Source organism: Periophthalmus magnuspinnatus, chromosome 22, assembly GCF_009829125.3.
Source record: "Periophthalmus magnuspinnatus isolate fPerMag1 chromosome 22, fPerMag1.2.pri, whole genome shotgun sequence".
Classification (NCBI taxonomy): Eukaryota; Metazoa; Chordata; class Actinopteri; order Gobiiformes; family Gobiidae; genus Periophthalmus; species Periophthalmus magnuspinnatus.
The window spans coordinates 12,447,834-12,468,808 of record NC_047147.1 but is presented as its reverse complement, the minus strand read 5'-3'; the positions used below and the strand labels follow the sequence as shown (position 1 = coordinate 12,468,808).

The 20,975-nt window shown below is 37.7% G+C and overlaps 3 protein-coding genes across 3 annotated transcripts; 2 read left to right on the top strand and 1 right to left on the bottom strand.

The window, feature by feature from the left end:
• The first annotated feature begins 3,143 nt into the window (after positions 1–3,143).
• Positions 3,144–8,856, top strand: LOC117390274 (calpain-1 catalytic subunit-like). Its single transcript, XM_033987978.1, has 22 exons — positions 3,144–3,365; positions 3,935–4,176; positions 4,249–4,318; positions 4,394–4,512; positions 4,573–4,706; positions 4,785–4,959; positions 5,030–5,095; positions 5,169–5,254; positions 5,333–5,407; positions 5,487–5,647; positions 5,873–6,027; positions 6,294–6,305; positions 6,377–6,585; positions 6,929–6,968; positions 7,035–7,103; positions 7,184–7,241; positions 7,306–7,367; positions 7,587–7,655; positions 7,733–7,811; positions 8,136–8,252; positions 8,324–8,376; positions 8,456–8,856. The coding sequence occupies exons 2-22, from the start codon at positions 3,940–3,942 to the stop codon at positions 8,480–8,482; spliced, it is 2,073 nt and encodes a 690-aa protein (XP_033843869.1). The 5' UTR covers positions 3,144–3,365; positions 3,935–3,939; the 3' UTR covers positions 8,483–8,856.
• A 467-nt stretch (positions 8,857–9,323) lies between these two features.
• On the top strand, positions 9,324–16,211 carry LOC117390924 (calpain-1 catalytic subunit-like). The gene is made up of 20 exons (XM_033988729.2): positions 9,324–9,608; positions 9,683–9,752; positions 9,841–9,959; positions 10,028–10,161; positions 10,238–10,412; positions 10,910–10,984; positions 11,061–11,146; positions 11,392–11,466; positions 11,548–11,708; positions 13,194–13,372; positions 13,441–13,649; positions 13,729–13,774; positions 13,870–13,932; positions 14,467–14,524; positions 14,589–14,650; positions 14,719–14,787; positions 14,857–14,935; positions 15,307–15,423; positions 15,909–15,961; positions 16,043–16,211. The coding sequence occupies exons 1-20, from the start codon at positions 9,372–9,374 to the stop codon at positions 16,067–16,069; spliced, it is 2,094 nt and encodes a 697-aa protein (XP_033844620.1). The 5' UTR covers positions 9,324–9,371; the 3' UTR covers positions 16,070–16,211.
• A 395-nt stretch (positions 16,212–16,606) lies between these two features.
• Positions 16,607–20,969, bottom strand: LOC117390923 (uncharacterized). The gene is made up of 12 exons (XM_055231283.1): positions 20,869–20,969; positions 20,460–20,650; positions 20,273–20,363; positions 20,063–20,183; positions 19,789–19,970; positions 19,558–19,713; positions 19,347–19,480; positions 19,113–19,246; positions 18,934–19,028; positions 17,395–18,079; positions 16,794–16,853; positions 16,607–16,704 (listed from the first exon to the last, which is right to left on the bottom strand). The coding sequence occupies exons 5-12, from the start codon at positions 19,960–19,962 to the stop codon at positions 16,607–16,609; spliced, it is 1,536 nt and encodes a 511-aa protein (XP_055087258.1). The 5' UTR covers positions 19,963–19,970; positions 20,063–20,183; positions 20,273–20,363; positions 20,460–20,650; positions 20,869–20,969.
• Between the last annotated feature and the right edge of the window lie 6 nt (positions 20,970–20,975).

Sequence of the window (20,975 nt, the reverse complement as noted above, 5' to 3'; positions counted from 1 at the left end):
GCATCACCTACTCCATCCATAGATAGAGATAAGTTTAATGTCATACTGTAGAACGTTTCCTGCAAATGGCATAGCTTTTCCATGAAGATACCCAGCCGTGAAGGAGAACCAGCTACCTACTACGTTTACCACTATTATTACTTCTATCAATTAACCAACACTTTTCATACATACATGATGCTTCACACAGAAAACAAATAAGCAACAGAAAACAGAACATCTTTTTACTACTACTCCAATAAGTTTTTTTGTGGCACCTCTTGATATAATATTGAGATATGAAACTCAAATGACTGAATTCAACTAAGTGACTTTTCACCACTAGTGAGGCACAAAAATAGTACAATGAAAATACAGAAGTTACACAAGCTAAGTTAAGCTCAATAGAAAGACATGGTGCACTTGTTTGTACCCTAAATTAACTGTTTTTATGACTGAAAGTGGTCAGGACATTTATGTGAATCTAGACACATTTCCTGTATTTGTCAAGACCATAAGCAGAGTTTAAATACAGGAAGTGCCCCAACTACAATCACAGGAAATAGAGTAAGCCACTCCTCCACCTAGCACACACATTCTGTTAGTGTAGAGAAAATGTCACTATTTGCTCATGGTAAACAGTAATGCTGTCATAAACACTACTTATATTATTATCTATTACTTATATAACTGTAATAGATGAAACAGTACAAGCAAGACAAAAAAATAAATGTTTATGAATATGAAATAATGTCACATCTTGTCAGGGCCGGCCCTAGCCTTTAGGGGGCCCTAAGCTAAATTTGCCCTCGGGGGCCCTCTCCACTCCAGTACCACATATTTATATTTGACAACATTAAGACATCATCACAACCAGCTGTTAAAAGACTGAAAATTCTAGCTGCTCACAACAGCAATAGCCTGTATAACAGTATAAAAACATATAAGGAAGGGCGGTCTGCCAGAGAACTTTAAAGATTCTGGTGCATTTTAATGTGTTCCAGTTGACTAAAGTGGGCTTACATTTCTCAATTCTTTATGTCATAAAATGCAGAATTGGATAGAGTAGCCAAATGATGTACTTAAGCAAGGCTACACTTCAAAATTAAATCACTCAAGAAGTACAAAGTAGTGATCCAAGTTGAGAGTTACATAAGCGAAACAGCCTGGACATAACATCAGTGTTATAACCATCAGATCATTTGAACATTACATATGAGAGGATTTTAGGATTACATCAATTTTATTTTCATTGTCAGGATGTGATTTCGCCTAAATGCGAATATTAATGAGTAGGGATACAAAGATACTGATATCGGTATCGGGTGCCAGTACTTGTACTCGTTAATGGGCTGTCGATACCAAGAGCCGATACCACTGTAGCTGTGCTGCCTCTTGTTTGACTCACAGCTCATCTCTCCACAGAGCAGTGAGCTCTGGACATAAAGCTGCACATTCACTGTTCTACACATTAAGCACAGCTGTAATCATATCCGACTGGCACATGAAATATACAAATCATGTAAAAGGTCTTTATAGATAAGAAAAGATATCAGTGCAGTGCTTGTGTTTACAATAGTAGCATGCTAATGTTACTAAGTGGCACTGGTGATTATCGATTGAATAGAGCGGGTTCAGAGCTTTTAAAAGCATGTCTATATTCGTGGTAGTGTGACTGGTAAAAGTAACACAACAGTCACTGTGATGCTAACAGTGGCTCTTAGCTCTTAGCTCATTAGCAGTTAGTGCTTTAGCAGTTAGCATGGAGAGCACAGTCTGCAAAGAGGTAGTGGTAAATATTATATAAGAAAGATGCCAACTATAGTGATTTCAGTAGATAAGAATTCTAAGATGAAAAAGCCATATTATACAAATCCTATGAAATTAATTAGATTTACTACTATACTGAAACACCAGTAAAAATTATGTCTGGTATCGGTGTCTTTACTCGGTATCGGCGAGTACTTAAAATGAAGTACTCGTTTTGCAAAAAGTGGTATGGGTGCATCCTTATATGAGCATTCACAACGCATTCAGGAGTCGTTCACAGGTCGTTCTTTGGTTCAGCAGATGAAACAAAGAGGTTTGTGCCATAATCCATGTTGTTAATCTGACACAGGTTCAGTGACGCTTTAATAACACTCACATCGTCTGATGTTTAGAGACAAAAGGATGAGCCACAATTACAAACAGCCAGTGTAATAAAGGAACTCATCTGTCCTTCTGAGGTGTGTCCTGTCTCCAGAAATATACACGTCTAGCCTCACAGTTTTATCTACAGGTTCACTGATGTAAAATGGTGACATTTTCGAGTCCTTCCTTTGGGCTCTTCATGCATTGTCCCTTCATTTAGATAAACTGAACTTCACTAACTAAAGTGTTTTAGTCAGTAACAGTGGCTCTAACCACCGAGCCACTGTTGCCAAGATCAATTTTTTAAAAGAACTGTGGTAATGATTTAATATATAATAAATAGACTAGACTACAATAATTGACAAATGAGGACCATGGACTGCCATCTGCTGGATATAACTGGGGCATGTGTGTATATACTGTACTGCAGGGCAGTATAGTTCTGCCCTTATCTAAATGTATTTGTATGATATACATTATTTGAATTAAATAAACATAACTGTTCAATGAGCAAAATGTGAAAATGAAAGTACTGAATGTACTCTTCCACACTACTAATTACTATAATTACTAGTACTTATTTCTATGAGTAGTAACATATAATATAATAAAACTTACTGGTCCCCATGCTACTATTTTTCTTCTGTCTCTTTCCAGACCTTAGCCCAATGTAATTAGACACAGACAGTCTGTAATCTGTGTCAGTGTGTACCCACTAAGAAAGGCAATGCAGCCCCTAATGAGAGTAACTAATAATAAAATAAATTACTAAATTAAATCACAGCTTTTAAAATGGACATCCATTGTCACCTGTCAACACATTTAGGAGTGTAAACCAAGAGCTTTCTTTTCCTGTATAAGTAACATTCTACCTTATGATTCTGATTTCATCAGATAAGAGGCAAAGTGAAAGTATAGCCTTTGACTAATATTTAACCATGTCATAAAAATATGTCCTTATCAAACATGGAGCCAACTAATAATTTTGAGCCCTGATAAGAGAGCATGGTCTGTGTTGAACAGGTGTTGCTTTATGTCACCTAAATCCTGCACTATGTGGTTAGTTGACATACTCTGGCTTCTTGACAAGGGTAATACATGCTGAATGCATATGAAAGTATAGAGACAAACAGAGCAGGTCGACCCTGCTCTGTTTGTTTGTTTGAGGCGTTTACACAGGACATAAGGTTAACAAGAGAGCTCAGTCCTACCTGCAGCACTCAGCCTCTGCGCCCCCACAGACCACATCTGAGGTAAGACGATCAACTTTATGTTACTGAATAGTTACATATTACTTAGTTTACTACAGTGTTTCTTATCGTGGCTAAACCAATGCAGGACCTATAAATGGCACCATCTTTCTGTGTTTTTAGTCTGACAGAAACTATTTAACTTCACTTAAAAGGTCACAAACAAACATGTCTGTAGAATCTGACAAAGTAAGCAAATGATTTTTAAACCATTTACATTTACTGCATGAAACTACATTACATATTTTAGGCATGATAAGAAGTTTTCTAAAACCTGGAAGTGCCATGGCCCTCATGATGTCATCACAGTTACAACGGTATCTAGGTCTGAAACTCCAGTTCTTATTCTTATTCTAAGAGTACTTAGTCATGGCAAAAAATACTAAAATGTTTAACAGCATATGTAAACAAGTCTGTGTTTTAGACTCAAAAAGTCTCAGAACAAAATTTATTACACAACTTAAGAGAAGTTTGAAAGTGGCTCAATTGCATATGCATACACTGACTATTTACATTTGCTGAGAATAATAAATAAATTTTGCTTTTTTTTTTTTTTTTTTTTTTTTTTGCAGGCATCATGCCTCCCCCTGGTGTGTGTCTAAACATAATTGAAGCTCGTCAAAAACAAAATGGATATGGAAGTGTGTCACTCCCAAACCAGTTCAACAAACAGGACTACAACCAGCTAAAACTGTACTGTCTAAAGCACAATGTCAGGTTTGTGGACAACACCTTCCCCCCTGATGTGCACACCATCGGACAGGGGATACTAAGTCCAAATGACATGCCACGAGTGGAGTGGCATAGACCTATTGTAAGGATTTGGAAATAATGCAGGACTTACTTCTGTTTTTGCGTTCTGTCTGTTATTCTTGCATCTTTGCAGAAACTGTGTCCTAACCCAAGTCTAGTAGTAGGTGGGATTTCTCGGTTTGACTTTGGACAGGGACTACTAGGTAGAACTTAACAAATCTATATGTAAGGTGCTATTTTATGTAATCAGTTATTGAAATAGTCACCCTTATGTTCAGGTAACTGCTGGTTTCTTGCCGCTATTGGATCACTGACATTTCAAGATCACATCTTTAAGCAGGTGGTCCCACTGGAACAGAACTTTGATGACGACTACTGTGGAATCTTTCATTTTAGGGTAAGCTCATCATTGTTTTATATCTTATTGCCCCTATCTAATGTATGTCTATTTTTTCAGTTCTGGAGGTTTGGAAGGTGGGTAGATGTCGTGATTGATGACAAACTGCCCACACTGAACGGAAGACTAATCTTTGTGTACTCTAAACGCTCTAATGAGTTCTGGCCGGCTTTGTTGGAGAAAGCCTATGCCAAGTATGTGCCAGTGCAAGCCTGCCTGTTATGTCATGTTCAGGAGGACTACGTGCTTTACCACTGTGTGATATGTGGCAGGGTGTGTGGTTCATATGCTGACATGAAGGCGGGGGTCCCTGCTGAAGCCCTTGTGGACTTCACTGGAGGTGTTCACTTGTGTGTCCAGCTCTCCGAACCTTCTCTCGACCTGTGGGAACTCATGTGCAGAGCAGGCAAATACACTCCACTAATGAGCTGTGGCACAGCACCAGGGGTAACCACCGCTCCCAACCATTAGATGTATATGTGTATCTTTTAATATATATTATTGGTTTATGTTTTAGGAGAACAAAGTTCTGCCCACTGGACTGGTCCAAGGACATGCCTACTCTGTAACTGGGGTAAAACAGGTGATCCATAGTTGCAAATGCAAACCTCCCATTTAAACGCACCAATTAAAACCAACTGATGTTTAATGAACAGGTCCAAAGTCAAGGAAAACCAGTTCAGCTTGTGCGTTTGTGGAACCCCTGGGGCAGAGTGGAGTGGAATGGAGACTGGAGTGATCTGTAAGAAAAGGGCTCTAAAACTTCAAAAACGGTAACACAACTTTATATTGCACTCAAGTTGTGTTGTTACTCCATAAGATCTCCACTGTGGAAGACTGTTAGCTCCCAAGACCGCGACCTCTGCCACTCAGTGGCTGATAATGGAGAATTCTGGTGAGCATACAAATCTTCCCATATAGTTATGCATGTGTCCTAAATGATCTCCTTAATTGTATGCTTGTGTTGTCTATAGGATGAGCTTCCAGGATTTCTGCCAGTTGTACACTGACCTGGACATCTGCTCTCCAAGCCCACAGTTCCTGGATGGCACTCCATCCTCTCAGTGGAACAGCCAGATGTATGAGGGCAGATGGGTGGCTGGAACCACTGCAGGCGGATGCAGAAACTTTAAAGGTTCATACAACAATATGATTAATAAAATAATAACTACATTTGAAATGCTGTGAACTTGTAAAGGGAATGTTTTCATAGTTGCTTTTCATAGTTCTCATAAACCTGAATTACAAGGTACAGAATTAAAAGTATACAGAACTGATACAGAGCGGCTATTACCGTGATTTACTGAGATTTTCTCAAGTATGTTTTTGTATTTTTTATTCATTTGCATTTACTTTACAGAGACATTTTGGACTAATCCTCAGTACCATATCGAGGTTGACAAGGACAATCTGAAAGGTGATGAGAAGAACATCCTGGTGTCTCTGATGCAGGTGCCCGACAAAAGAAACAGACGCCGGGTACAGAACCTCCACATTGGATTTACAGTGTTTAAGGTAATCACTATTATGTGTATTATTTTGAACACTCTCCTTAAGCTTAAACAAATGAACATTTGTTGTTCATTTTTGCTTAGACAGTGCATGTTGAGATAGAAAGGTCATAAAAAGCTGCATATCTCTAACTTGGATTGTAAAATGACGCCTACAGATAAAACACATAAAATGTCACTCAAGGAAGTAAACAATAATGTAAAAAAATGTTTTTGCTGTCACATGCACATTTTTTACATGGGAATTCTTCAATCTTCAACTCACCCAAGCTGACAGAAAATGTAAGGAATGAAATCAATTCAAATATACAATTTAAGTTCTACACTTAAGTTTAATCCTCTTATCTTTACAGTACAGGTCAACAAGAGGAAAACTGCCCAACTCCTTCTTCAGCAGTAATGCTCCGATTTTTCAAACTATGACATTTATGAATGCACGAGAGGTCATGGAGTTCTTCTCACTGAAGCCTGGAGAATACATCATTGTACCATCAACCTTCAGACCCAATGAAACTGCCTCGTTCATGCTAACCATCTGCTCCAAAGCACAAATCCACAACTGGTATGGGAACATATTCCACCCCAAGAAACAATCAACATTCTTCCAATAGTATACTATGCAACACAAGAGTAAAATTATTATTATTATTATTATTATTATTATTATTATTATTATTATTATTATTATTATTATTATTATTATTATTATTATTATTATTATTATTATTATTTATGTGAGATGGGATAGTACCACACACTCTAATTACACTCAACTCTACACACACTCTACTAACAATCGCTAACTCGCAGTATTACAATAAACATTGCTGGAATTCATCTTGCTGTGCTGTGTAAGCTATAGCCTAGATATTATTGAAATAAATGTGTTTCATTTGTATCACTAGTGACACTTCCGCTGACTTTCAAAGGGAAGAAATTCAAAAGGTATGTATAACTTCACTATACGGATACTTTCATTTACAAACTAGCTCATTGTAGTCTAATTTGCAGGTCAAGGTTGTCCCCAATGCACACGAAGTTCAAAACTGGAAACAAATATTCCACCAGTACTCTGATAAGGTACAACTAATAACTTATACATGGCTAAAACTGTAGACTTAGAAAGTTTTTCACTAAACCTCCTGCCATTTTGTCTTTAGTATGGAGAAGTGAATGCTGAACAACTCCAAAAACTTCTAAATGCAAAAATATTTGAAGGTGTGTATGGCTGGAGTCCTGGAGTCCAATAATACATTTAACTAGCTGAGTTTGCATTTTACAGGAACCCCTATATCTGGGAACTTCAGCATTGATGCCTGTCGCAGCATGGTGGCGCTCTTGGATGTATCCTGCTTATCATATTTTTTTTATTCAGTGATGCCTAATTTGGTCACAATTTCCATTTTTATGCAGGATCATATATATATATATATATATATATATATATATATATATATATATATATATATATATATATATATATATATATATATATATATATATATATATATATATATATATATATATATATATATATATATATAAATCCTTAATCTTTTGTAGACATCTATCACAGGAAAATTGAACAGTGAAGAATTTGTTCGATTGTGGAAAAAGACTACCCAATACAAAGTAATTTCACAATAATAATGTCTCTTGAATCAGTTCTTTAAACTTAATAGCCATTTGTATTTTGTTTTTTTAATCAGGAAATCTTCTCTCGGATGGATGTGTCAAAAACTGGAAGTCTATCGCTGAGTGAGCTGAGGAATGCTATGACGGCATCAGGTACTTTTATATGAGCTCTCGACCGCCACACCATTCAGCCACTGACCCTATCTCACAATCATAAAAAGATAGTAGGATCTGGAATCTGGTCATCTTCAATCTCAAGTTTAAATGTCTCTTTGTGGCTAATGTTAGTATCTATGACCCTATTCATAATGATGAATGTTTTTTATGAAAATTGTACGGTTTCAGATCAGCAAAAGTGTCTTAACCTTGTTGTCAACACTGGCTAACTAGTCAGACCTGAATCCAGTTAATGCCCTTGGGGTTGGATTATGTGTGAGCAGAAATCATTTGAGCCTTTCTTTGTGTTGTTTATGTCAGGTACAAAGGTGAGCGACAACATGCTTAACCTGATGGCTGTGCGTTATGGCGCTTCCTCTGGTCACATGAGCCTTGAGAGCTTCATTGGCTTAAGCCTTCGACTCGAGTGCATGTCCAGTATGTTAACCTGCATCATAACTGTACTAAACATATCACATATTTTTTTAAAATCATTTAAATGTTGATAGAAATCTACCACAAGTTGTCTCATGGGGATGCCATGGTTCTTGGTGAATCTGAAGTGAGTGTTTTTTCTTATTAATAAAATGCATTTGCTTTCTTGTTCATATATATATATATATATATATATTTGTTTCCAGTGGATGCACCTTTGCATGTACACCTAACCAGAGGGCACCCAGACCTCACAAGTGTCTCTCATAATTCATGGAACCAAGGAGTTTTTGATTTGAGCGACTACATTTTTGGCATTTGTGTCAGATGGATTAGTTTTCTGTCTTCTTTTTGATTAAACAATTTGGTTACATTGTCCAGTTAATATGATTACATTGTTATTGTCATCTAAATCAGCAAATATATATGTATGTATAAAGTGCAGGAGATTACAGTATATAATTCATGCTGCTTAGCCTGCAGGAATGTATCCAGTGTGTATTTTAAATGCACCCACAAGCCTGTACTTCAAGTGTATGAGTTTTATTGGATCTGACTCAATAATAAATCTAACAGACAGTGCATTAGAATTCTGTACAAAATTAAAGACATGCTCATAAGTTAGAAGTCTTCAGTTCTTTATGGTTAAAACATTCAGTTATAATCAATCCTTGTTCTCCAAAGTATTTGTTAAAGAACCCATCACTAAAATGAAAAGTACAGAGTGAAGTGAAGTCGTGGGTGTAGCACAGATATTTGTCTGCACCATTCACATGTTTAAATGTCAGCAGCATTAGGGGAAGACAAGTGTAGACTTGAGTTTTTACACATTTACAGCTGAATGGCATAAACCTAGATTTATGTTCATGTGGAACATCCCGATGAACTCTGAAGAGCAACTTGTCTTGACATATTCCTGTGTGCATTAATGCAAACATTGTACTGTTAAAAAGATAGCTTCAAGAACCTTGTTAAACTTAAAGGTCATAAACATGCACACACTTGCCTGCATATAAAGGATTCACTTTTTTTTTATCCACCCACTTTCTGGGAGCTTAACTGCCAAATCCTAAATCTCACAGTCACTACACACTGTTGTCTCAGTACAGCACTGACACAACCATGGCACTACCAGGTGTATGCCAGAGCATCTTAAATGCAAGGCACTCGAAAAATGGGTATGGAAACTTGGATACCCCTGAAAAGCTCTTCAACCAGGACTACCAGCAGCTCAAGCAGTACTGTCTGATCCGGAGGGTCCGCTACATCGATGACATGTTTCCCCCAGACACGAGATCCATCGGACCCACCATCCTTAATTCTTCAGACCTGAGCAAAGTGCTGTGGGCCAGACCTCACGTGAGTGTGTAACAGCATAGTACAGAAAATCATAGCTTTAAAATTATTTACACATTTCAATGTTGGTATTTCAGAAAATTGTTCCAAATCCATCTCTTGTTGTTGATGGAATCTCCAGGTTTGACTTTGGCCAAGGCATAGTAGGTAAGCATTTAACTATTTCTTTCTTTCTAGGATGTCAATGTATATATATCTGTAGTAGTATTTAGTCAAAATGACACGTCATTCTTAGGGAATTGTTGGTTTCTGGCATCCATTGGAGCGCTGACATTCCAGAAGCCCATCCTGGCTCAGGTTGTCCCAATGGACCAGTCATTTGATGACAATTACTGCGGTCTATTCCATTTCAGGGTAAAGATCTTCTGTTTATACATTTGTATCAATGTAAAATACTGATGCAAATCTTTTACTTGTGCCAGTTCTGGAGATATGGGCGGTGGGTGGACGTTGTTATTGATGACAAACTCCCCACAATCAATGGCAGACTTATTTTTGTCCACTCCAAAGACCCCACAGAGTTCTGGCCTGCTTTGTTGGAAAAAGCATATGCTAAGTATGATACATGTTTGTTCTGTTAATTAACATTTTTTTAGAGAGCTGTCCCTGAAATCACCCTGTGTTTGTGTCAGAGTGTGCGGCTCCTACTCAGACATGAATGCAGGGACCCCAGTCGAGGCCCTGGTGGACTTCACTGGTGGAGTTCACATATGTGTACAGCTGTCCAGTCCTCCTCCAGACCTGTGGGAGCTCATGTGCCGTGCGGGACAGTCCAAGTCTCTGATGGGATGTGGCACTCCACAGGGGGTAAAAGCAGTCAATTCCACTGGAGCCTAAATACAGCGAGAGTCCAAACTAACTATAGGCATAGATCATGAGAGCAAATATGTATAAATATAAATCTGTTTTTGAATAACTCATGTAAGTAAATTGGTGGTTTGCCCCTAGTTCTTGAGAAGATATTTGTGTAATCCCGTTTTGTCCATCTGACAGATTTTACATTTTTCTTTTACTATGCCAGTAATTTAAAACAAAAGCAGATTCCCAAGTTCCAACATAAGAGAAAAAAAACATTCAAGTACTTCAGTTGGGGATCTGATCCCAACAGCCTGGAGTTTTTGGACACTGTCCAATGCATAGTTAATTCTCTTGTGCATATGAACAGATTAAGTCAAAGACAACATGGTAATGCTTTCTTTATGGTTTGTCAGAAGGGGTGTGGTACCACATTTGTGTACAAATGGCACATTTTACAAACACACACCTCCACTACTTTGTCCTGTGATGAATGAATCATATTCTAGGCGACATCTGAGAACACTGTCCTGCCAAATGGACTGGTGGAGGGCCATGCCTATGCAGTGACAGGGGTCAAAGAGGTACAGTATGTAGCCTAATTTTAAATAAATCATGTTAATAGTACAGTTATATCTTATATTTTTATCCATTCATTAGGTGATGATCCGGGAGCAGCTTGTTAAGCTGGTACGTTTGTGGAACCCATGGGGCAAAGGAGAATGGAAAGGAGACTGGAGTGATCAGTAAGAGCAAGATGCGCAAACGAGAGATTTCCTTCAGTGATATGTAAAAATGTGTATCACAAGTGTAACAGTTTCAAGATTAAGATTAGCGTATTCTGAACTGAACTGGGTAGGTTACATTCACATGTATGAATTGCAAATTGTGGTGGACATACACATTATACAACCAGTATTTGAGTACAAATGTCATAATCTCAACATAATGTAGCCACTGAAAGCACAGTGCTCTTACAATATCTGTGTAGGTCACCTCTCTGGCAAATGGTGAGCTCCCAAGACCGTGACATGTGCCTTGCTGTAGTTGATGATGGAGAGTTTTGGTACATTTGAATATTAAAACAAATAATATCATAACTATTATTATAACAGTAGAAAAACTAAGGAAACCTTTGCTGTGAAAGGATGACTTTGGAGGACTTCTGTAAGTTCTACTCAGACCTGGACATCTGCTGCCTGTGTCCTGACTTTCTGGATGGAAGCTCCAGTTGTCACTGGAAAACATCCTTCTATGAGGGTCGATGGGTGGCAGGCACCACTGCAGGAGGGTGCTTGAACAACATGGGTACTGTTACAATCACACTCTCCAATGCAAAGCAAAACATAAAGTTTAAATCTGTCAACTGGACAACTCATGTAAGAGTGAAGATATTTTGCTGCTCATCCAAGCCGCTTCTTCAGTTCTGATCAGATTGCTGGTGGACACTGCCTTATATCTACCTGAAGGAAGCGGCTAACTACACTGAAACTGTAAACAGCTATTGTCTCCAGTTTCTGCCTAACAAGCCTATTCAACCTTTAACGATCCTCTATTATTCTCTTTGTTTCTCTTTACTTTTCTCTGGCTAAAATGTGTACCTCACTGTCTTCAGAGAAGGGGTTAGTGGCTTTGAGATGGACGGCAGACTGGGGTCCAGAGGAGCTCTCACGATGGTGTTGTTACATCCTCTTATGGAGTGGCTGCTTAGTTTCTCCAATGTAACGCTTACTGCACTCTTCACTACACTGAATGGAGTAGACTACATTACTTTATTTATGGCTTAGGGTTTTGTCCTTAGGGTGAAACAGTTTCTGTCTTAATGTGTTGAAATAGTTGAAATAAACAGGAATCTCATACTTGTATATACTGTTGAATATAGCAGCTCTTTATGTTTAGTACAAAAGGTGTAGGCGTCATAAGCTTAGGCTTCTGCCTATTCCTTTTTCAGACTTTGTGTACTTTGATTTGCTTTTGTGGACTTAAGACAGAAATGTCTGAAACAAATAAAGATGATGATGATGATAAGAACTGTCTGAAAAAAACAGCAGATATTGGTCAGTATGGCCAGCAGTTTGCAGATTCGGTCTGGTGTCAATTTCATTCTATCTTTCAACTTTGCATGCTGCAGTAACCTCCTTTTTTGCTGTCTCCACCAGTACTGATGTGGAGAAACAAGAGAAAAGAGAGGTCACATCAAAAGACGCCATGGACAAAAAGAAATGGTTTGCGAGGAGAGTTAAAGAAGTTGTTTTTTTTTTTTAGTAAAGACAAACCTTCCTTAAAAAGGAATGGGGTCCTGAGACATAATCTCTGACAGATCTATGATTCCATCATGAGACCCAAAATAAAGAGAAACAAAGAGAATAATAGGGGGTCTTTAAAGGTTGAATAGGCTTGTTAGGCCAAGACTGCAGACAATAGTTGTTTACAGTTTCAGTGTAGTTAGCTCTTCCCTTCAGGTAGATATAAGACAATGTCCACCAGCAATCTGACCAGAACTGAAGAAGCGGCTTGGATGAGTAGCAAAATATCTTGACTCCTACAACGATTTGTCCAGTTTGTCTTTTGCTATGAGTCAGATCTGGACAACTGAGAGATAACACAGACATCTCCAATGAAAAATACATAGTTTGACTAAAACATGTCTCTATAGTGCAAAACAATACATGATAAACCTGAATTTGGTAAGTGTTAGTTTAGCTCATCATACTTCTGTTTACTCGTAAGTAGTACTTTGAATAGGTCACCTTATTTATCCATAAGTAGTACTAAAAGTCTTGTGTCGTGCAGATAGTTTCTGGACAAATCCACAGTATCGTGTGAAGATTGATGAGCTGTCTGAAAAATGTGCTGTAAACCAAGGAGAAAAGAATATGCTGGTGTCACTCATGCAAAAACCTGATAAAAGGAACAGACGACTGGTAAAAAACCTGCACATTGGATTTGCCATTTTTGCAGTGCCTGATGCAGTGAGTATCTATTCATAGAACAATAATCTGTAAAAATATCTCTAAATGTCTTTTCATTAATGTTCTAGTACTTGGGAGTGGAAGGGAAGTTTACAACTTCTTTTTTCACCACAAACAAACCAGTGGCTCAAAGCAAAACATACATGAACGCTCGAGAGGTGATGGAGCTTGTGATGCTAATGCCCGGGGAGTACCTCATTGTACCATCCACATTTAACGCCAATGAGACTGCTTCTTTTCTGCTGACCATCGTCTCCAAGGCCGAGACCCACATCCAGTCAGTCATTTAGAGTCACATACAAAATCAATGTAACGCGACTCAAGCCAATGCATATGCTCTATCTGTTTCATGACAGTGAAAGCTCCAGTGGCCTCAATTACAGTCTTGTGACGGGTGAAGAGGTCAGAAAACTGTTCATATTTATTACTTAACAATATTAATATTATTTCCACATTTTAACTGAAATAATAACAAGAATATTATATTACATTCCCAGCCTTCAGAAAATAACACAACTGATGACAACAAGAAAACAATATTCCGACAGTTTTCTGACAAGGTAACTGCAGACAACTATATGATGTAAAATGCTTCAAGGAACAAAAGTTGGGAGCCACCGACAGATTTTCTCAGTATATGGACAAGCCATGTCACATGTCAAAACCTCCAGAATTCACTCACTGAGCTGCAGAGACTGCACTAGCACTGATTAATGATTGCATGAAGGTGCTGCTTTTTAGGTAGTGAAGACTCAGATCAGAGAGAGTCCTTTTAATTCAAACCAACAGACCAGCAGCTTTGAGACTTGTGTGAGACTCATTCTGCTTTCTTGAGAACTAAAACACTACATTATAACATAGACAACTTGGCCATCATTTTCAATGTTTTTTACATTAAGAATAAATCTGCATTAGAATTGTCATCAGTAATATTTTAGATTTGGACCCGTTTACCTTGTATCTGGTAACACAGAGTTTATGAAATATACATACAGTTCCTTTAAATGTACAGTTACATTATTTGCATAATTGTGCAGAAAAGCCACCCCGCTGCAAGAGTAACCCTGTATTCTGAGGCTGTTTTTTGTTTTTAGTATGAGGAGGTGGACGCAGAGCACCTCCAGGTGCTTCTGAATGAAAACATCTTCAAAGGTATAAAATGTAAAGGCTATTTCCTGATCTCCCAGAAATAATCTGTGTCACTCCACCTCTCCAGGAGACTTGAAATCTGGGGGCTTCAGTGTTGATGCCTGTCGCAGCATGGTCGCTCTCATGGACGTATCCTTTTGAATGTAATCAAAAATAAGATGGATTTCTCTTATACTCTGCCTTGACATAATAACAAGACATCTATTACTGGTAAACTGAATAGTGAAGAATTTGTTGGCTTATGGGGAAAAATCACTACATTCAAGGTAAAAAGAAAAAGCACAAGCAAATTTTGTCACAATTAAGTTTATGACAGGTATGTTGTGTTCAATCAGGACATTTTCTTCCGCACTGATGTTTCAAGAACTGGAACACTGTCTATGAGCGAGCTACGGAATGCTATCGCAGCTATAGGTAATCTTTCCATTGTTGTAAAATTCAGGTGTGGAAAGTAACTAATTATAAATCCTCACATTAATGTAACTGAGAAAATTTGTTGGAGGAGTAGTTATACTTTTTTGACTAAATAAATCACTAAGTTACAAAAAATAATACAAAAAATGTAGCTTATTCAAATTTGCAGTAGGCCTACTCTTTCTGTCACTGTCCAACACTAGGTATTTTTTTGTTTTTAGATAAAACTCTAGATAGGCATCCAGGAGGACAGGATAAACTGTGACTGATCTAGATCATTTATTTATCACATCTGTAAAATAAGAGACCTCGACAAATTTGAAAACATCTCCAATGAACAACGCTATGCCATGTTTACATGTTCTGCTTAGGAATGAAGGTGAGTGATGACATGCTCAACCTGATGGCCGTGCGCTATGGAGCGTCTTCAGGTCACATGAGTCTGGAAAACTTCATCAGCCTGGTGCTTCGCTACGAGTGCATGTCTAGTAAGTACAACCATGTAACACAGTAGTCTGGGCTCCCCCTAGTGGCAGGCCAAGTCTAATTCAGGGTATAGAATTTCATGGCCAGTAAAAATCAAATAGCTGCAATAATTAAATTACCCACCATTTAAATCTGATTGGTGTGTGTTGGTGTTTAAATGCACAAAAGACCTCTGATCATCAAAAATACCTAGTGATACGTGTGAGTGGATTTTTAAAATACAATGGATTTAAAAATAACCCCATCTTAACATTTTCTCCTTTTTAACCCCTTTTTGCATAATTTTCCTTGTCAAAACCTGCACAGTTCAGAAACAAATCAGATTACTTAGATCAGATGCAGGTTATTAGTTTTTACATGCTATTTTAATAATCTCATAATTGAAGAAATCAGATCATGATTGGATTTTTGGTGTTAATGTTGTAATGTCATCTGAAAATGAACCATTCTTAGCCTAATCTTTGTGTCTGTGTTTCCTCTTTTCTAGAGGTTTTCCAGAAATTGTCCACTGGAAACACAATGACACTCCGAGAGTCAGAGGTGAGATAATGTAATAGGTTATCTGATTATATTAAAGTTAGTTCCATGTTTATATTTTCCCCAAATTATTTTTTTTTTCAGTGGCTGTATGTCTCCATGTACACATAATGAGTATACTATCTTTGGAGCTATATACTCTAAATTGCTTGCAGAGCTTCATCATCATAAACCATAAAGGCAAGCAGACAGTGCAGAATGTGACATATTATAATAATTATAGGCCTTAAGCCATACTCTGCCTTGGTACTATGTTTTTAATGATATGAGCCTGACACTATAGGCCTGTATAAGGGGTCATGATGAGAAATATTTACATGTTATGTATAATCAGAAAAACAGACTATGTCACATGATTGTTAAGAAAACAGACATAAATGTTTGCATTAAAAGTTTATTTTGAATGTAAAATACATGATTTGTTGTGTGATTCATTCATTATTGTTATAGATATTTTTTTCAATGAATTTGTTTTATTTTTCCATATATTTCCTTAAATTATCATTCAAAATGAATAAGTATGGAAAAAAAGATTAATTACAGACTATGATAAATATAACAATATAATAATTACATAAATGTTAAATGGGAAACAATGACAAAGAAAAACATAAAAATTTAATTAATAAAACAAGATAGAAAAAACAGTTAAATGATGTGTAGCTGAAGCACACTTAGCAGTAAAACCATGAGGAGGGATGAGGACTGACTGATAAAACCTTCTCCTCGACTCACAGTGTTATTGGCTGAAAAAATATCACATGTTTTATTTTTGGTGAAGTTTTAATAATATCTTTTTTATTCATGAAATATCACAAACTCTGCTGTTGCTTACCTGTTGTAGTTGCTGGATTTAGTGTGGTTGTAGTCATTTGGTGACTTGTAGCAGAGCTCCCTGTGAATAAATCATTTATTAGTTGAAAGTTCTCTTTTAGCACATTAACATGGAGCTAATTACTATGCACACACCTAATACCAAAAAATCATTTCATAAAGACAAAAATGATTTAGCTACAATAATTGTCCCAATTAGGTAATTAGGTTTACATTATGATCAAAAACCTAAATAAAATGTTTTAAGTAGAAGCAGCAGCATGCAGCATGCCAGCCCAAAGGCTCAGCCATTGTTCACTCTGCTGTTCAACTCTGAAAGTGTAAAATGTTCAAAGTGTTTGCGCATAAATGATCTGAGTTTTCTCTGCCTTTTCAGATTGCTGCAGCAAGAAGTCTTTCTGGCATATGACTTTTAATATTAAGATATCATCACTTGATGACATCACTGTTATTGAAACATCTCTAATAGTCAGTAGCACAGTAGTGCAATAAGTTAAATCAGACAAATAGTACATGAATATGGTCAAGACCATGAAGCGTGGTGTTGTGTTTCTGTATGTTTTTATGAGAAACAAAACCAGTTTCCCCAATAAAGCAGTTACCTGGTGCTGGGGTGGAGGCAGCAGAGGAGCTGGTGGCGGGTGTATTTGAAGAGGTGCTGGTGGCGGGTGTAGTTGAGGAGGTGTTGGTGGCGGGTGTAGTTGAGGAGGTGTTGGTGGCGGGTGTAGTTGAGGAGGTGTTGGTGGCGGGTGTAGTTGAGGAGGTGTTGGTGGCGGGTGTAGTTGAGGAGGTGTTGGTGGCGGGTGTAGTTGAGGAAGTGTTGGTGGCGGGTGTAGTTGAGGAGGTGTTGGTGGCGGGTGTAGTTGAGGAAGTGTTGGTGGCGGGTGTAGTTGAGGAAGTGTTGGTGGCGGGTGTAGTTGAGGAGGTGTTGGTGGCGGGTGTAGTTGAGGAGGTGTTGGTGGCGGGTGTAGTTGAGGAGGTGTTGGTGGCGGGTGTAGTTGAGGAGGTGTTGGTGGCGGGTGTAGTTGAGGAGGTGTTGGTGGCGGGTGTAGTTGAAGAGGTGTTGGTGGCGGGTGTAGCTGAAGAGGTGTCAGTGGCAGTAGAATTCATGACTGGTGGAGGACTGGTGGGGTCGACTCTGGTCGTTGCAAGGCCTAAACCGAGTGTGTCCAGATTGGACTGTCTCTGCAGATTGATCCAGGCCTCCACTGCAGGTGCCTTCTCAAAGGTCTTTAGGTCTGCCACGTTGTTTCCCAAGAGGCCTTGCACTTCACTGACTGTCAGTTTCTAAGTAATAAACACATCATACAAGATGTTAAACTAAAAATATTTTTTCACATGAAATAATAACACGAGTTGTGTTTTATTTAATTTACACATGTTTGAGTAATCCTTTATTATTAGTCTGTCTACATCTCCAAAGCTCAAAATGCTCTGTTCCACATTGTGATATCATGTAGCAGTAGTTTTTAAATTAACAGCTACCTCTAACCTTCATTTCAGTAAAGATTGGGAATTCCAGATCTGAAATTATTCGAATAATTCTAGTGAAGGTGTATAGTTTAATAACACAGTGCACTTCCTGTATTACCCACAAGGTGGAGTGTTTTCTGTCTGAGAGAAGAACTAAACTAAATAAATATGCAGGTTTGTGTGTTAAACATGTGTAAATGAAACAAAACACAACTCCAGGAATGCTTTTGACAAGGAAACAACATTACACCATAGATCAGAAAATAGTGTAATATGGGCCCTTTAATGAAAATGAACCCTGCAAATACATAGCAAAAGAAAAAAAATAAATTCTGTTAATTGGACAAAAGTTTTAGAGTGGAGACATTTCGCCTCTCATCCCAGCAGCTTCTTTAGTTCCAGCAATGACCAGACCTTTGACTAACTCTAATCTTTTTGCCAATTCTCTTTATTTTATTTTTACGTATTTGCTTTAGGTTAGCTCTTTTTTGGTGTAATTTTCAATATTTTAAATTCTAAACAATGTTATCAACAACTTCATTTTAGCATCATCTCCCACCTCTACTTGGATGATTGAGGGATTACACAGACAATAGAATGCCTGGGATGTTTTTGTTTGTTTGATGTTTTGTTTGTTTGAATTGGATTGAAAAGTCAATTTTCCTTACATTAATAACATTTGTGTTGAGACTCTGGAAGGTGCTGATGTCCATATTGATGTTTTGGGTGGACAGTGTCTGGATGTCTGCTAGAGGGGCTCCACCTAGAGAAAGTAAATAAGTAAAATAACACTTAATAGCAATAAATATAGGGAGTCTATAACTAGCACAAGATAGGGCTTCTTTACCTAAGAAGTTCTTTATTAGGTTGTAATAAGAGACTGGACTGGCACGATATGAGCTGAAGGAAGTGTTACTGATCTCATATAAGACTTTCTTCTGCTCAAATGAACATGATGCCACATTCAGGGATTTGATTTTCCTAAACGTAATGCAAATAAAATAGTTAATAATAATAGTAAAATAAAAATACACATAGTTTCTTATATTTCTGAATGTGTAGGGAGAGTTTGGATATGAACCTGAGACTTTCTGGAGTGATGGTTTTCAGTGTAGTGGTATCTAATGCACACAGGTTAGAGTCAATAGCGTTCAGTTCAGAGGTGCCCAGAGAAGTCCCTGGTGTATTAAGGTATCTGGTGATAACAGCTCTGCTCTGAAAGGCAGGACAAAATAACATTACAGTTTTAATTCAAAAGAAAAATCTAATGAATTTTTGTTTTGGATATGTACCTTTGCTGCCTCCCAAGGCCCATCCTCAGTCTTCATGAGTGCTGACAGCGTGTCAATCGTGGTGATGTTCCATTTGGAGATGTCGTCGACAGTGGCCGTGCGTGAGACTGAACCCAGCACCTGGACATTCTCATCAGAAACACCAGCAGGGTAGGCCTGTGAGGAGATATTAGGAGCAGTTAGAATGATTTAAAGCAATAGAAATGCTTTCCTTTAATAAAAGATATTTACCTCATTAAGTTTTCTCAGTATGATCTTTTGGAAGTCATTGTCATCAACCTTTTCACAGATGGCGTTCAGGTTATCCTTCAGCACTGGAATGTCCAAGCAAAGATCAAACTGGGTTTGATCATAGCTGAACGGGAAGGCAGGGTCTTGAACAGTCACCCCAGTGATGTTACCCATGGTGCACCCTTGTAAAATAAAGGGAAATACATATTTATTTGTTTTATTCAAATCTTTAACTGAATAAAATATGCAACTTCAGTTTAAACATATGCCTCACCTGCTCCTCGTGTCACTCTGCGTGCACTGACTTCATTGAAAAGTGCTTTAAGTTTTTTCTTCTCTGTCTTTGACTTCCTCAGCCTGGGCAAAAAGCTCTTCAAAAACTTTTGTTTTGTTTTCTAAAGAAATATATTTTGCATTAAAAAAATGCATTTAAGATGAATAAACAAAATATATTGATAGAAAGACAAAATGATGAAATGCATACAGTTTTAGAGTGGCCCCAGACATTTCTAGTGAAATATAGAGGTAGAGGTGCCAGCTTTTGCAGTGTTTCTTCATCCCATGTGGTTACATCTCTATAACACAAATATATTATTAACGCAATTCAAAATTATATCCACCACCATAAAATATGTATATGTACTGTGAATAAATGATAAAAGGAGTTGTACCCATAAGGTGTTTTTCCAGACAGCAGCAGGGTCTCGATTGCAGCCACTTGACTCTCAGAGAAGTTCGTACAATATTTGAGTGTTTCCAGGATGTATGGGTCAGAGTTCTGAATGTAAGAACTGTTCAGTGTGCAGGTCAAGTTCCCAAGGACTAACACATTTTCTCTGCTCAGATTAGTACCACGTATTCCCTAAATAGACAAAACATCAAATAGTTAATTAAATGTGAATTATATGAACCAAAACTGAACTACAGCCCTTTCATTATGTCTAATCTTTCTATGCCAAGTGCAAAAGAATACAGGGGAGAAACACTGTACAAAAAAGAGGACATGACATATTACAACAATAACACAATGAATATAAACATAAAAATAATTAAATGAAACTTTGTAAATCGTAGCCTTACCAAGCAGCTCTGGGCTTCACTGAATATCTGTTGTGATTTGTTTAAGATGCTGGAGGGGACACTAAAGTCGGCTGCACCAAGCGCCAAAAAGTATGACCTACAGTTGG

What these genes read in the sequence shown, in the direction of transcription:
- LOC117390923 (XM_055231283.1), bottom strand. Translation starts at nt 19,962, where the DNA reads ATGGGTAACATCACTGGGGTGACTGTTCAAGACCCTGCCTTCCCGTTC. An exon ending in TCAACACAAATGTTATTAAT is followed by an intron (nt 18,080 to 18,933) that starts GTAAGGAAAATT and finishes TTTATTACTTAG; the next exon opens with AAACTGACAGTCAGTGAAGT. An exon ending in AAATCCAGCAACTACAACAG is followed by an intron (nt 16,705 to 16,793) that starts GTAAGCAACAGC and finishes ATATTTTTTCAG; the next exon opens with CCAATAACACTGTGAGTCGA.
- LOC117390924 (XM_033988729.2), top strand. Translation starts at nt 9,372, where the DNA reads ATGGCACTACCAGGTGTATGCCAGAGCATCTTAAATGCAAGGCACTCG. An exon ending in GCGGTCTATTCCATTTCAGG is followed by an intron (nt 9,960 to 10,027) that starts GTAAAGATCTTC and finishes TACTTGTGCCAG; the next exon opens with TTCTGGAGATATGGGCGGTG. An exon ending in AGGGTGCTTGAACAACATGG is followed by an intron (nt 11,709 to 13,193) that starts GTACTGTTACAA and finishes TGTGTCGTGCAG; the next exon opens with ATAGTTTCTGGACAAATCCA.
- LOC117390274 (XM_033987978.1), top strand. Translation starts at nt 3,940, where the DNA reads ATGCCTCCCCCTGGTGTGTGTCTAAACATAATTGAAGCTCGTCAAAAA. An exon ending in GCTGTGGCACAGCACCAGGG is followed by an intron (nt 4,960 to 5,029) that starts GTAACCACCGCT and finishes TTTATGTTTTAG; the next exon opens with GAGAACAAAGTTCTGCCCAC. An exon ending in GCTGATAATGGAGAATTCTG is followed by an intron (nt 5,408 to 5,486) that starts GTGAGCATACAA and finishes TGTTGTCTATAG; the next exon opens with GATGAGCTTCCAGGATTTCT.